We start from the raw sequence: 16987 nt of genomic DNA on the forward strand, positions 1-16987 counted from the left end.
GTTATAACTTTATTAAATATTTTTTATATGGTTATACTTAACCATTTTTCTAATAGCATGACCTATGGAAAGAGCAAGGTTATACGCGTATGGCATAATGGTGGTTAAACTTCACCTTAAAAAAAACAGTGGTTAATTGATGTGACTTATTATGCAGTGGAATAATATTTCCATAAATTAGTAGTGTCTGACCGTCGGATCCATCCTAACTTTCCAATGCACACGTGAACGGCCTTTCCTATATGATGCACCAAAACGGAATTACTTGCTCTGGTGGAAATAAACTTCTCGTCATCTCATAGCGTTCCTACACGTATTACATTCTTTCATGATTCACATGACACGTACCACAATGGGCCGATAATATTTACACTGAAGTTGATCCCAACATAAAGCCAATAGATGATCCCAGGTTTTTCAAAGCAGCATCAAAACTTTCTTGCATCTGCAAAAAGTCTAGAAAGAATGAAGATTATATGGTCATTGTCAATGCTAGAATAATGACGTATCTTTTCAGAGATCTTTTTTGAGTCTCTTTTATAGTGGAGAGTTGGATCTTCAATTGGCAAGTGGTTGGCGCGATCCCACATGATCAGGATATGAATCGTGGGGTATAAGATTGTCGCTCAAGATTTTCGAGATGCGGCAGTTGTGGTTGTTTTATCAATCCAGAGACAGTTGTTGCCCTACGAGTGTTGTGTTTTAAATGAAATTTTCAACCGAGTGTTGTCGAGATAAGAATTGATCGGTGACGGCTAGGGGTCGGTTGCCTTAAGGCGCTACTAGATGGGGACGTCCAGTACCAGAATCTGTCTGTAGGTACGAAGCTGGTCGACCAACAGGATCGGCCAACAAGGAGACTTCGACTTTACGCATAGGGAATGCCGAGCGATGGTTGGCCATGACTTGTCTGCTCAAGGTATGGGATGTCCATCAGGTGGTTGTGGAGAACTAGCTCGACGGAAGTCGTGGCTGACCATGAGTCGACAATAGACTCCGAAAGATGGATCTATTGGGTACAGTCATCTTAGGCTTTAGGTCTTTTCATGCAATCGGTCTATACAAAATTTTCTCCAACAGTCATCATGGAAAGATGAGAAACTACCACCAACTCCAGTGCTACACAAAGGGCAATCTGAGCTGACCAACCAAGTTTTTTAGCAAGAACCTCTTTTGTATGAGGTCTATTTTCAAGGCAAGCCATAAAAGATTCTCAACTTTCAGATTAATTAGAACATGAAAAATTGACACATACTGCACTTTCCAAAAATGATTTCTAAATACATAGTAATCTTATCAAAAAGCAGAGACTACTAATAAAACTATGACCGTCCAAAAGTAACACAATTCAAGATACTCTCGGGTCTAAAAATAAATTTTGACAAGAGCATCCTCATAGGAATTGGACTTACCAAAGAGACTTTGAAGAATTTTGCAGATCTCATAGGATGTACAGAAGCTAATTTTCTGAATAAATATTTTGGATATTCTCTACACTATAACAAACCCAGAGCAACAGATTGGCGTTTCATTGAAGAAAAGATCGAGAAAAAACTTTTAGCTTGGAAAGGTAAGGTCTTGACATTTGCTGGTTGATTAATTTTAATTAACAGTATCTTGAGTGCTATCCCCATGTATTGGATGAGTTCAATGCTGCTACCATCAGCAGTGGTGGAAAGAATATAATTGACCAAGCAAGAAGAAGGTTTTTATGGGGAGGGAGTAACTTGAATTGTAGAAAGCTTTGTTTGATCAGCTAGGAGCAAGCATGTCAACGTCCAAAGGCTTATAGAGATTTTGGTATAGCAAACCTCCATTTTCTTAACCATTGTCTACTCACGAAGTGGTAGTAGATATATCACCAAGAGCACCAAAGGCCGTCGAGACAATTAGTGAGTAGAATTTATTTTAAGATCAAGCCATCGAGTCAAGTTTCCTATGACTGACTCAGCTACACCTTATACATAGAGAAAAATATCTTCAAAACCAGGCACTGGTTCTATAGCAGTACATATGTAAGCTTGGAAAATGGATACAGCACTCTACTTTTTGGCATGACTCATGGATCAACAAGGGACCTCTTAAGGATCTCTTCCCATCTCTGTTCATTTTTTCTAAACAACTCTAAGCTTCGATGGCTAGCATATTTAGACTACAATTAGAAAGGAGCAAATTAAGTTTTCTATGCCCTGAGCCCTTGAGGGGAGATTGAGTTCCTAGTCTTAAAGATGTTAAACTCTTTAACCCTATCAACTAAAGATGACAGGATTGAGTGAAGATGATGTCCTTCAAAGAAGTTCTCAACTAGAAATAGTTATAATTTTCTTAGTCATACGGGGTTACATCATTTTTTACAGAAATTATATGAAAACTTCCACTACTAGAAAAAAATAAAAATTTTCAACTGATTAGCATTCCACAATATAATTTTAACGAGAGAGGTTTTAAAAAAAAAGTTGCAAGGGCTAGCTGTATGCATTATGTGTGCAGAGCTGAGGCAACAATAAACTATATCTTTGCAAGATGTTCCTTCACTTACTTAGTCTGGGCTCAGCTTTCAAAAGTATTACATCTCCCTCCGATCCCTAATTCCATTGAAGATCTTTGGTCTACCTGGAGAAACACCATACCAGGTAAGATAAACAGGCCGGCATGCAAAAGATTATTTATTCACTACTGCCAACTGGTGCTTGTGGTTAGAAAGGAATAACAGAGTTTTTAAAAGAGAAGCAACGTCTCCCATTTTTATCATCCACCATGCTATTTTTCTGGTACAAAGCTAGACATCAATAAACACAAAGAAGAGTTAAGCTGTAATCTTGGTGTTGTTAGAAGGCCTTAGAAAATCCAGGGTCTCCCACTGATTGCTACAAATTTGAAAAAAAGAAAAACAACTCACTAGAGGCTGCAACCTTATTTTGTTTCTTTTGTCTCTATGGTAGGCACATTTCTTGCTTGGGAACTTTGATGTGACCACGTCCTCAATGTAGATTTTGGTATTTTGAATGTGAACCCCCTTGCCTTTGTATCTGTGCAACATTTTGGGCCAATGGTTTTATCGTCAATGTTGGGACAAAAAATAAGCCCATTTGTAAATACTAAATCTATTTTATAATAAATTGCTGGATGGATCATCTTCCCTTTTTCATCAAAAAATTTTTTTCTTTCCCCTCCTTTTGGCAGCTATAACAAACAAAAAATTCTACATGTGTAGCAACCCGTTTACTTGGGCCTGTAGCCCAGATGGCCCAACAACAAAAAAAAAAAAAAAAAAAAAAAAAAAACAGAACAGAGAAGGAGGAAGACTCCTAGCCGGAGTCTTCTTCCTTCACAATTTCCGGCAAAATCGGGCTCAAAGAGTCCGGCTAGGGTAGGAAACCTCCACTATAAGATCCTCCAACCTTCCTTTAGGAATTTACAACAAAAATTTCGAAGTAAATCAAGGGATTTGAGGGATTTTTCTCAGAGATTTCCGTGGTGGTTGATCGGAAGAAAAGAGGTCGCCGGAGCTGTTTTGGCCGCCGGAACAAGGTATTTCCTCTTCTCCTTGTTATTCTCCGGTCACCGGTGTTTTTGGAAGCCGGCGAGGTGCCGGTTCGGGCTTCCGGTTCGGGCTCAAACAGGGATACCCTGTTTTTATGATTTTCTTCCTTCTCTGCCGCCGGCAACAAGGAGGGTGACCCTGCCGCCGGCCAGCTTGCATGCTCGGCCGTCGTTGCCGGATCTCCGGCCAAGTCATCGGAGCCCGAGCCACCCTCTTTTTCCTCCCCTGTTTTGGCCCAACGGAACCCGTGGGAAGAAAAGAAGAAAGGAAGAAGAAGAAGAAAAGAAAAAGAAAAGAAAAAGGAAAAAGAAAAAGAAAAAAAAAAGAGAAAGAGAAAAATAAAAATAAAAATAAAATAAAATAAAATAAAAAGAAGAAGAAGGAGAGAATTTTCCTCTCTCTCCTTTCTCTCTCTTTTCTCTCTCCTCTCTCTACCTTCTCTCTCCAATTTCTCTCTCTAGATTATCTCTCTATTTTCTCTCTCTAGATCTTTCTCTCTTTTTGTGGATTTTATCTCTCTAGAATCTTTCTACTCTCTCTCTGATTGCATCACAGACCCTAGGATATATTTGAATTAAAAATATGATGAATTGAGGTTGCTCTGAAATTCGTGCAGTAGGTCTGATCCCAATCCAATCCTATTTGAAATTTGTAACACTTGATTCATATTAAGTCACCCTGATAGGACCTCTGATGGTCTCGATCATGATTGCCTCATCGGAAGGATACGAAAGTTTCTCTCTCCACTTTCTCTCTCTACTTTCTCTCTGTAAAATTTTCTCTCTCTTCATGAATTTTCTCTCTCTAGAAGTCTTATGGATCAGTGGAGGATCCAGATACATAGACAAGTCCTAATTTTGGTTAATCCTAAGAGAGATCCTCGATCTGTGTTATTAGGATCGATTATCGATAATTTTCTCTATATGTGATTTTTATATTGATCAGGGTTATGAAGAGATGATTGTCTGCATATGATATCGAGTGGAATATCTTGTTAAAGAAATTCATAAATCAAAGAAGAACATTGATTTCTGTGTTTGGATCAGTCATCGGTAAAGGTAAGAATCCCTGTACATGATCACTATTATATATGCTATTTTACTGTTGGTCTTGCATTATTGGTTTTGCGTTATCGGATTTGAGATCGATGAATTTATTATACCTGAGATACTGTTATTTGATTTTGAGCATGAGTATGTTATGTCAATATATATGTATCAGAGATTGATGGCATGATTATATGGATATGACATATCTGAATTGATCATAATGCAAGACAGAATTGATTGATGAAATCAACACATAATGATTAAATGAAAAGAAAGAGATATATGGTATGGACTAGCCTTGTCATGTGGAACAGCCGGCTAGGAGCTTATGCCTGGGACAGTCCGTCAGGAGTTTATGCCTGGGACAGCCCCCACTGGCTTACAGGTGGATCAGCCGGCCAGGAGCTCATGCCTGGGACAGCCCGCCAGGAGCTTATGCCTGGGACAGCCTCTCACGGGCTTTGGTACGTGGGACAGCCGGCCAGGAGCTCATCCTGGGACAGTCTTGAAAGACTTTTAAAATGGATTCGATCCGGATGATGACTGAGGTATAGACTTGGATAGTCCAGAGCCAGAAGGAAACTGTTAAAAATTCATGTGATTGTGAAAGAAGAAATGAAAGATAAGACATGAAATAATTGTTGAACAAAAGTGTTTCACCTGTTAACATATGATGATGCATCTATTTTGACAAGACAGCAAATTTATGAATGTTTGCATTATTCTGGACATTGAATATGAGATTTTATATTTTATTGCTATTCTTTATTTTCAGACTATATTACTATATCAGTGTGATATGGGAATTCTTACTGGACTGTAAAGCTCACACCCCTTCATCTTTCTTTTCTTTTCAGAGATACAGGATGTTCATGATTGGCTATGGCTTAGATTTATGGGTGAGCAGATGGATAGATAGAGTGTTATAGTACCTGATCAGAGAACTGAAGAAATTTAATTTGTACCTATACAAAATTTTATGAATTATTGTTGAAATTAATTGTTATGGATGTTAAGGTTGTAATATTTATTTTTGGCCTTGCATATTCTTTAGGGCTTGCTCTAAGGAGTGTGCGGCCATCACGTATCCGACCCGGGTGTTGGGTTCGGGGTGTGACAGAATGGTATCAGAGCTTAGGATATGATCATTAGGGATTATGATATAAGTGATTAGAATATTACAGAGTGATATCAGAGCTTAGATTATGATCATTGGAGATTACGATATAAATGATTTGGATGTGGTAGAATAATATCAAAGCTTAGGTTTAAGATCACTAGAGATTATGAAGAGATATTAAAACTTTATGTAAGATCAGTAGGATGTGACAGAGTAGTATCTGAGCTTAGAGGTTAGGTTACGTTTATTTGGAGACAATGATACAAGTGATTAGGATATGACAGACTAGTACTAGAACCCAAGTTTAAGGTCACAAGGGATTGTTATATAAATGATATCAAAACTTGAGATTATAATTGATAGAGTATGATAGATAATATCAGAGTTTAAGATTATGATCATTAAGGATGTAATATAATGATATTACAGTTTAGGTTATGATCATCAGAAAATATGATTTAAGCGGTATTTGAGTTTAAGGTTATAATTATTCAGAATTATAATTTTAGTGATATCTGAACTTAGGTTATGATCACGAGGAACATGATAGATATAAAAGAGAAGATTCAATATTTAGATTTCAAATCAATAGATAGTAAGATAAAATTTATGCATAAGTGGCATATGTTATCTATAATAAAATTGACGAGTTATATCTTGGATTTCAATTAGTAGGGTGGCCTGAATATAAGAAGAGTTGACCTTGGAATGAAGTGGGAGGTATTGATAAGTTATGTTGAGTATACTAGATGATTTTAGAATGTTAAGCTTATATGATTGAAGATCATGATACTTTTCTAATTTCGATGATAATTGTCTGATGCATTATGAATTTTGGATTTATCAAAAGAAAGTTAATTAGGGTATGGTCTAAGAAGAAATTCCATCATATGAGAGAAAAATATTTTTGAGTATTGAACCTACAAGAGGTCATATATGAAACCCAATCTTAGATGAAAATATATATATATATATATATATATATACTTGAATTTTATTATGAGAATATGAGATACACATCTTGATGAAATTTTTGGTTACTCAAAATATCATATTCTGAATATGATTCTTTGATCTTTCAAGTTGCATTGAATTTCAAGTCAATAGTTTATTTTTTAAGTGGATCAAAAGTCTTTTGGTATTGTTGTTAAATTAAAGAAGAAAATTTATTTTGTCAGAGTATGATATACAGGTTATGATGAAATCTTTAATAATTCGTATTATTATCTTTGGATTAGATTTTTTTGTGACTGTTGAAGATGATGAAGTGTATTAATTATTCAAGTCAAAGTTTGGATTTTTAAATTGATCTAAGACATCTTACTAGTGTTAAAGTTTGAATGACTTATACAAGGGACAAGATTTTGTATAGATTTATTGATTAATATTAAGAGTTATGATGAAGAGAATTCTATGAGAAATAATCAAGTTGATTCTACTTAAGGATGTTGGCTTGAGTCCTTCTAGTTTGTCAAGTTAGAAGTAATTCTTTTAAAAAGGAAGATTGATTTAGAAATTATCTAGATGATTGTAAGGTAAATCTAAGATTAACTTCAATTAATTCTAGACATGTTGGATTCTTGAAAAGTGATGAAACTTATGCAATGATTTCAAACATAGGAAGTGGATCAAGATTTAATTTTTTATATGCTATACCCAAGGGTAGTAAAGAAAAAAAAAAAAAAAAACTTAAAATTTTGTCCTAAGTCTTATATGAAATTTGAAGGCTAGATCTATCTTGGATTGATCTAACATATAAAGATATTTTTATCTTTGATATAATTATATAAATTGATAAATTAAGATCAAAGTGCGCAGCAAAAGCATGGTGGGTTAAATTGATTAGAAATATTAATTCTTTGATTCTGAAGATATTATGGAATACATTAGTTGTTAATAAAGAATAATTTTTAATCTGATCATAGTCAGATAATTTTTGTTAGTAGGTTGCTTCATTGTAGATAATGCCAAGAAAGTCTAGATATCTCAAGTTTATTAACAGCTTGATAGTTCTGATATTAGTTCAAACTTAGAATGTCCTAACATAGATCTCATATTTTTAAAATTTAATATTGTTATTGAACTGATATAGAAGATTGAGATTTTTCTTAAGATGAGAGTCTATATATAAAATTTGTTGGAAAATCAAGTGAAGAAAGAAATCGATGATTGTAAAGAGTGCTCGATGTTTGATCTTTATTTATCAGGGGTAGTATGAGATAATTATGAATTTCGAGTGAAATGTATTAGACAAATAACGGTGGTATATTAATACAAGTTTAAAATGTTACAGTTCTTCAAAAAGTTGAGAAATCAATAAGAAGGGATGAGTTTGAAATTTTAAATAATTTTGTTATAACAAGATCATGAGAAATAAATAATATATATGATATTATCGTAAGCTTGAGAATGACATGAAGAATGTATACTTTGAAATAGATATCTCAAACGACATAATCTAATTTCGAGGACGAAATTTTTTTAAGGGGGGGAGATTGTAGCAACCCGTTTACTTGGGCCTGTAGCCCAGATGGCCCAACAACACAAAAAAAAAAAAAAAAAGAACAGAGAAGGAGGAAGACTCCTAGCCGGAGTCTTCTTCCTTCACAATTTCCGGCAAAATCGGACTCAAAGAGTCCGACTAGGGTAGGAAACCTCCACTATAAGATCCTCCAACCTTCCTTTAGGAATTTACAACAAAAATTTCGAAGTAAATCAAGGGATTTGAGGGATTTTTCTCAGAGATTTCCGTGGTGGTTGATCGGAAGAAAAGAGGTCGCCGGAGCTGTTTTGGCCGCCGGAACAAGGTATTTCCTCTTCTCCTTGTTATTCTCCGGTCACCGGTGTTTTTGGAAGCCGGCGAGGTGCCGGTTCGGGCTTCCGGTTCGGGCTCAAACAGGGATACCCTGTTTTTATGATTTTCTTCCTTCTCTGCCGCCGGCAACAAGGAGGGTGACCCTGCCGCCGGCCAGCTTGCATGCTCGACCGTCGTTGCCGGATCTCCGGCCAAGTCATCGGAGCCCGAGCCACCCTCTTTTTCCTTCCCTGTTTTGGCCCAACGGAACCCGTGGGAAGAAAAGAAGAAAGGAAGAAGAAGAAAAGAAAAAGAAAAGAAAAAGGAAAAAGAAAAAGAAAAAAAAAGAAAAAGAGAAAAATAAAAATAAAAATAAAATAAAATAAAATAAAAAAGAAGAAGAAGGAGAGAATTTTCCTCTCTCTCCTTTCTATCTTCTTTCTCTCTCTTTCTCTCTCCTCTCTCTACCTTCTCTCTCCAATTTCTCTCTCTAGATTCTCTCTCTATTTTCTCTCTCTATATCTTTCTCTCTTTTTGTGAATTTTATCTCTCTAGAATCTTTCTACTCTCTCTCTGATTGCATCACAGACCCTATGATATATTTGAATTAAAAATATGATGAATTGAGGTTGCTCTGAAATTCGTGCAGTAGGTCTGATCCCAATCCAATCCTATTTGAAATTTGTAATACTTGATTCATATTAAGTCACCCTGATAGGACCTCTGATGGTCTCGATCATGATTGCCTCATCGGAAGGATACGAAAATTTCTCTCTCCACTTTCTCTCTCTACTTTCTCTCTCTAGAATTTTCTCTCTCTTCATGAATTTTCTCTCTCTAGAAGTCTTATGGATCAGTGGAGGATCCAGATACATAGACAAGTCCTAATTTTGGTTAATCCTAAGAGAGATCCTCGATCTGTGTTATTAGGATCGATTATCGATAATTTTCTCTATATGTGATTTTTATATTGATCAGGGTTATGAAGAGATGATTGTCTGCATATGATATCGAGTGGAATATCTTGTTAAAGAAATTCATAAATCAAAGAAGAACATTGATTTCTGTGTTTGGATCAGTCATCGGTAAAGGTAAGAATCCCTGTACATGATCACTATTATATATGCTATTTTACTGTTGGTCTTGCATTATTGGTTTTGCGTTATCGGATTTGAGATCAATGAATTTATTATACTTGAGATACTGTTATTTGATTTTGAGCATGAGTATGTTATGTCAATATATATGTATCAGAGATTGATGGCATGATTATATGGATATGACATATCTGAATTGATCATAATGCAAGACAGAATTGATTGATGAAATCAACACATAATGATTAAATGAAAAGAAAGAGATATATGGTATGGACTAGCCTTGTCATGTGGATCAGCCAGCCAGGAGCTTATGCCTGGGACAGCCCGCCAGGAGCTTATGCTTGGGACAGCCCCCACTGGCTTACAGGTGGATCAGCCGGCCAGGAGCTCATGCCTGGGACAGCCCGCCAGGAGCTTATGCCTGGGACAGCCTCTCACGGGCTTTGGTACGTGGGACAGCCGGCCAGGAGCTCATCCTGGGACAGTCTTGAAAGACTTTTAAAATGGATTCGATCCGGATGATGACTGAGGTATAGACTTGGATAGTCCAGAGCCAGAAGGAAACTGTTAAAAATTCATGTGATTGTGAAAGAAGAAATGAAAGATAAGACATGAAACAATTGTTGAACAAAAGTGTTTCACCTGTTAACATATGATGATGCATCTATTTTGACAAGACAGCAAATTTATGAATGTTTGCATTATTCTGGACATTGAATATGAGATTTTATATTTTATTGCTATTCTTTATTTTCAGACTATATTACTATATCAGTGTGATATGGGAATTCTTACTGGGCTGTAAAGCTCACACCCCTTCATCTTTCTTTTCTTTTCAGAGATACAGGATGTTCATGATTGGCTATGGCTTAGATTTATGGGTGAGCAGATGGATAGATAGAGTGTTATAGTACCTGATCAGAGAATTGAAGAAATTTAATTTGTACCTATACAAAATTTTATGAATTATTGTTGAAATTAATTGTTATGGATGTTAAGGTTGTAATATTTATTTTTGGCCTTGCATATTCTTTAGGGCTTGCTCTAAGGAGTGTGCGGCCATCACGTATCCGACCCGGATGTTGGATTCGGGGCGTGACAACATGCCAACACTCACTATTACTTTAAATATTTTTGGCAAACTACTTGATATTATAGACTCATGCATGTTCTCTAAGTTCTTAGCATATTCTTTATGTTAATTTCTTTCATCAAATAAACTAGCTAGACATAGCTTTTAAGGAGAATTAGGAGTAAGGTGCATTGCCCCCTCCCTTACACGAGGAAAGCAGAAATAAATATTTACTTTGGTGTTAGAATTGAAAGAGATATTCATACGAATCAAAAATTTTGACATCTTCAAAGATATATTTAAGCAAAAATCCTATCTATCAGATTTCATTTTAGTAACCAATTATCTGTATATATAAATTGGTTTGTATGAAACAATTCATGACAACTGTATTAGAAGCTTAGATAATGTGATTTCAATCATTGATTAATTTGGAGTAGCACTTGTATACAGTTGATAGTCTTGATGCTCATATGGTTATTAGGTTATTGAAAGAGACGGGATCTAGTAATTTTCTGATCTAATTAAAGAGAAGAAAGATTTTTTTCAACTTGTGTAATTTGGATCTCTCAAAAGAAAAAAAAGATAATGAAAGAATTGCGAAAATAGGGCTTAAATTTTTTTTCTTTCATTAATTAATTCTTCATATCATAAACTAATGTATATAGCCCCTATTTATAATAATGAGGTCCATCCTTATATAATACAAGTTAGATTTCTCTTCTTATCTTCAGAAGGACATTCATTCTTTAATAAGTTGGGTTGAACTCCTCTTTCCAGCTTAAATAGGACTAGATCTCTAAAAAATATAATGTATATAAAAAATCATGAAAAAAAATACTAAAATTTATATATAGAAGATAAATCTCAACTGCTATATTAACTTTACCTTCTATCGCTCTGCCTAATTCTTCACTGATTGAAAGATAATATCTGGTCAAAATCTTTTCCAAAAAGAAAAATTTCAGTTTGACTAGCTCATTTTGAGGTCAAAATAATGAAATTCTGGTACAATTTAGTCCTTTTTTGGTTGCCTTAAAGTTATAAATCTTGAAAAGATACTTAATTTAAAAAAAAAGATCATCTTAATCGAGCATCATATGACTAAATTATCGTTTCCTGAAATTTGATGCATGATTCAACTACTTGATATAGTGGATCTTGCTTTTGAATTTTTTATCTAGCACGCAAACATGATTTACATCTAATTTTTATAGTGGCAAAAATAATCAACATCGAGTTTGGTGATCCTTCTAGATACACATAATGGTCAAAATGGTCCACATTGATTTTGATGATTCACTTGGATAAGAGCTCTCTTGTTTAGGGGACTTGGCTCATACTAAATCAAAATTGAAAATAGGGAAACATTTACTTCCTTATCCCATAGTTGAACTACTTGGTTTTGTTTGAAAATAGTTTCCAACCTAAGTCTTCCTTGTTAAATGATAGGCCTTGATCCCTAAATGCAAGAGACAACTTCGCTATAGGAGTTGCTGATGCTTGTGTTGAAGGCACCGCCAATTAAGACACAATCTGGATGAGTGGGGTAATCTTCCCGTCTAGTTGTGTAAGATATTCATTCATCTCATCATTTATTGAGAAAGAATTAGTAGCTATACTCATTTTTTGTCCTTCGATGTACTTCAAGCACAAATAGTCTTTCTTTTAACTGTTTGTATTATTTGTGGGCCTGGACCTCCCATAGATGTAGATGATTGAAATTCTAATACCAACATAATTCGATCGGGGAGAAGAAAGATTTTTTTCAATTTGCTTAATTTGGATCTCTCAAAAGTGAAAAAGATGACGGAAAAATTGTAAAAATAAGACTTAAATACCCCTTTCTTTCATTGATTAATTATCTATATCATAAATTGAGGTAAATAGCTCTTATTTATAATAACGAGGTCCGCCCTTATATAATTCGAGCCGGATTCCTCTCTTTATCTTCTAGAAGGATGTTTATCCTTGAATAAGTTAGGTTGGACTCTTCTTCCCATATTAAATAGGACTAGATCTCTAAAAAATATGATGAATATAAAAAATCATGAAGAAATATTAAAATTTTACAAGATATAGATCTATACTTCTACATCAATTTTATCTTTTATTACTCTATCTAAATTTTCATGGATTGGAAGATAACATCTGATCAAAGTTTTTTCCAAAAAGAAAAATTTTGATTTGACTAACTCATTTTGAGGCCAAAATAATAAAATTTCGATTTAATTTAGCCCATTTTAGGATTATCTCAATGTTGTAAATCTTGAAAAGATATCTATTTCGGCAAAAAAAAAGATCATCATAATTGAGCATGATATGATCAAGTTATCGCCTCCTGAAATTTAGGTGATTTAACTTCTTGATGTGGCAGATCTTGCTCCTAGATTTTTTATCTAGTTCTACTCGTAGTAATCCATATCGAATCTTCGTAGTAGCAAAAGTAATCCACATCGAGTCTGATAATTTTTCTGGATATACATAATGGTCAAAATAATACACATCAAGTTTGATGATTCCTCTGAATCATTTTCTTCTATGGTAAACCACTTTTAGCTACTTCCAGAATCTAGTCCCTTCTGTGGCTGGAATTTTATTTTAGGCATTTGGGTTTGGCTATTTTAGGATACCAGAGACTCTAACCTAACCTAGAACGGAGAAGCCCAAGTAAAAGGAAAGAACGAAATCTAACTCCGTTGTTTAGCTTCAAAAATTGTACAACGTTTCAATAGATCAAAGTGCATTGTAATGATGATGGTGGGGAATTAGGTGAAGTTGACAGTAAACCGTGCCCACAATAGTTTCATTGTATTCCACGGACATGCCAAGTCATTTGAACTGCTTCTTTGTTGTTGTTACCAGCTGCTTTTATCTTCTCCAAGGCTAAATTTATCTTAACATTAACATAACTTAGTACAATATCTCCAATTCAACCATTGAGCTCATTTCACAAGCGAGCATTGTTTTTGGCTATGATTTAAAGCCTCTACTAGTCAATCAGTACATGTTCGTTCCTTGAAGTTTTAGAGTTGAAGTACCTTGACTAACACAGGCTGTGTTCCTCAGTAAGTGCATATTTTTAGCAGCCATATCAATTTGTTTACCTTGGATGCTGAAATATGACTAAGGTCAGGTTAATTAAATACAAAAGATGATCTATAGAAAATGCAATATTGCCAGAATGGTTGAAAACTTATAATATAGATGAAATTTTACATTCCCGAATCTGAACATTTGATTACCCTATTGTATGCTGAAGGATCTTTGTCAGATCATTTTATTATAGATATCCTTGATCATGGATGCATGTCCAAGGAAACATGCACTTCATTTAAAATGTTATTTTTACCATATCGAAAAACAAAATGGCTGTTCAGGGCATATAATACTAAGAAGGAGTACGATTCTTTTCTTCATAAGATTAATTTCTTTCTACGCAAAACATGCAAGCCCTCTTTGGTTGTGGAATAACTTATCTGGCAATAAATATGTTAAATTATCTCCTATCCATTGTAGGATAGAGCAAACTATTCTACCTTGTAAGTATTGCCTTGGACCCATTTTTTGCGGAGGATTTGACTTGGACTTTTGTGAAAAAGAGACTTTTCAAAGGGGCGTTGGCTAGAACAGCTGGCATAGGCAGGTAGAACTGCTGAAGGGTTTCTATTCCTTCTCAACTCTGAACAAATTCATATTTATAATCGGTCGTATTTTTATATTCACGCCTAACCAAATAAATACAGTTCAGGTTAGATATTTTTGGGTCAGTGTCGGATTGGAAGCAGGTCAATTCAATGCAGTTGCAGCCCCAATTGTACCCAAAGATTTTATTTCTATTTATCCTAGTTCATGTGAACACAAAAATCATCCAAAACATAAGCTCACGATGCTTAATTATCTGCACCACCATGTTCATAAATATGACCTGAATGATTTATTATACATAAGCTAGGCATCAATTTCTTCTTTCTAATCTCCTTTCATGCCCTGCACTATAACTGCTCCGACTAATGTCATTCAACTTCTACACTGATATGCTATGTCCTGGCTTTATCAATCTTCAGCAAACTCCTATAGCTACCAAGCTCCGAGATACAGCATCTAATAGAAGTTGGACAAAGATGGGGCTTATACTATTATGCTAAATGTGCTCAGTACTTGAAGTTCTTGCCTTCAAAGGTCTGGCCAAATTGCCAGTTGCGAGGGGTGATGTGCCAAGAGGTTGATTTGCGTCCATCACTGGTTATGACTCTGAATGCTAGAGATTGGCCGGTCAAGTCTTTATTAGTTTGCCAGTACTGGCCCCAGTTCCGGCTCATCGTCACCCATGGCAACTTGTTTCCTTTAACTAGCACATTGTGTACATCTCCGGCGCCGGCGACATTCCACACAAGGACTAGGTTGAAGTAACGATTTCCGGTGATAGTGAATCTGATGCCACCTTGTCTCTTGCATGGAACCCTGCAAGTCAATTGGCCATCATGTAATCTTTCACCTTTTTGATAAATTTGTGCTTTTTGTCATGTTATACATGCATAAAACTTTGTTATGCGGAGAGCAACATGTTTTTGTTCTGGATGGAATAACAGTAGGCCATGGAGAAGGGAATATGTTAGCCCACAATTTAGTGGCCTCATGCGCCAGGTCTAAAGTTTGAATAACCATCTTTCATCTGAAAATAATACAAAAATTGAGGGGAAAAGGGCCATCCGGGCCATTTTTTGCTGTTTATTAGTTGGGATAATGGCTGCAAAATATGAGAGAAAAATGAAAGCGTAAACATATCCTAGCAGCCTGGTTTGGATGGTTAATTATATTGGCTTAGTCCATGAATTTTATAAGATTTTGAGTCCAACCATCTAAACAGGTTCTAAAAGAACCGATGAGCTAATGTGTTACCTGCGATATGCTACAGGCACGATCCCAGCTTTATACTCGGCGATTTGGAGGAAGGCCGGTTGTGTAAGATCAAAATGGACGCGAGGTGGGTTGCACCAGCCTCCATTGTCACTAGGCAAGTAGTAGTTGGGTGGGCATTGGTTGGTGGCTGTCACAAAAATGGAAGGGTTGCCGGGTTTGCACCACTTGGGATCGTCGTGGCACTTGATCTCGAAACAAGCTCCACATGACAAGCCATCATTAAACAGAGCATTACTCAATGCAGCAGTCTGCAGCCCATAGCCTTGACTCACCGTGTCTTGGTAACCACATGCTCCCGCTGCCAAAATGTGGAATTCTTGGATTAGACTCACCAACTAATTTGACATGCGCACACACACACACACACACACACACACACACACACATTCTTCTAAGGATATAAATATATAGGAAGACGAACAAGCCAGTAAAGTGCTACAAAATATATTATAGCTATTTGACTGGATAAATAATAGATGTGGATGGTTTCAGAGAAACTTAAACTATGGTATCTCACCTACCTACAGGTAGTGTAGGAGACAAATGGATGCAAGATACAGCAAATTAATCATGTACTCCCTGTATCTAGCAGTCTATTATTTTCTCAAAAAACAAAAAAAAATCTCAAGCAGATGTTGAAAACGAATATTACCCCTTGCATCGGAGCCATCGCTGCCTCCATAAAATGTAGCATGTGCAAAGTTCCATTGGCTGGCTCTAAACTTTCCATGATGCCCTGTGAGATGGTGGGAATGGTGCTGGTTGAAGTTGATGATGCTATGCTGGCGACCGTTAATGGCCTCGATGTAAGGTGTCATGAGCAATACTAACACCAAAGCAGGCACAAGGGGGGATTGCAAGAAGGATTCCATGGCGCCGCAGCGATGGTGCTGATGTTGATGGTGGTGATGGTAGCAAAAGCTTAAGACACATCCAGCCTGGAGCCCTTATATTTGTGTAGAGTTTTAGTTATGTTGGCCTGAATCTTTTGCCACTTTTAGGTTGCCTTGGCAAAGGGAGGCTCTGAGTGATTGTGGGAGCTCAGGTAAGAGTTCATTGATCTCGGCCTCTGTTCCGCCGAAAAGAACGTACGGTCTCAGATTCAAACGTGTGCTCTCCAACCTCCTTTAAGGTTCAAGTTCTCAGCCTGAAGGGCCTGGAGTCCACTTTTTGAGACCAAGCCCAGATTATTTGGGCCGATTGCAGCAACTTGATCACTTAGATGCAATCCCAAACAAATTCTTAGGCATGAGGCAAGTACTGATGGGTCATAGTGTTGCACCTGACCTGATCATGGCCAAACTAGAACTGACTTGGCACATCTCTTTGATGTTTTTGCTTTGAATTGAATCAACTGATGTTGGTCGTGGTAGTAAGTTGCTAGT

General features: G+C 36.2%; 1 protein-coding gene across 1 annotated transcript; it reads right to left on the reverse strand.

The window, feature by feature from the left end:
• Positions 1-14569: 14569 nt before the first annotated feature.
• LOC140856923 (expansin-A6-like) lies at positions 14570-16520 on the reverse strand. Its single transcript, XM_073255136.1, has 3 exons — positions 16255-16520; positions 15582-15900; positions 14570-15143 (listed from the first exon to the last, which is right to left on the reverse strand). The coding sequence occupies exons 1-3, from the start codon at positions 16472-16474 to the stop codon at positions 14834-14836; spliced, it is 849 nt and encodes a 282-aa protein (XP_073111237.1). The 5' UTR covers positions 16475-16520; the 3' UTR covers positions 14570-14833.
• Positions 16521-16987: the final 467 nt, after the last annotated feature.

The sequence above is a fragment of the Elaeis guineensis genome, chromosome 4 (assembly GCF_000442705.2).
Source record: "Elaeis guineensis isolate ETL-2024a chromosome 4, EG11, whole genome shotgun sequence".
In the NCBI taxonomy this organism is placed as follows: Eukaryota; Viridiplantae; Streptophyta; class Magnoliopsida; order Arecales; family Arecaceae; genus Elaeis; species Elaeis guineensis.

What these genes read in the sequence shown, in the direction of transcription:
- LOC140856923 (XM_073255136.1), bottom strand. Translation starts at nt 16,474, where the DNA reads ATGGAATCCTTCTTGCAATCCCCCCTTGTGCCTGCTTTGGTGTTAGTA. An exon ending in CGATGGCTCCGATGCAAGGG is followed by an intron (nt 15,901 to 16,254) that starts GTAATATTCGTT and finishes ACATTTTGGCAG; the next exon opens with CGGGAGCATGTGGTTACCAA. An exon ending in GTGCCTGTAGCATATCGCAG is followed by an intron (nt 15,144 to 15,581) that starts GTAACACATTAG and finishes ATTGACTTGCAG; the next exon opens with GGTTCCATGCAAGAGACAAG.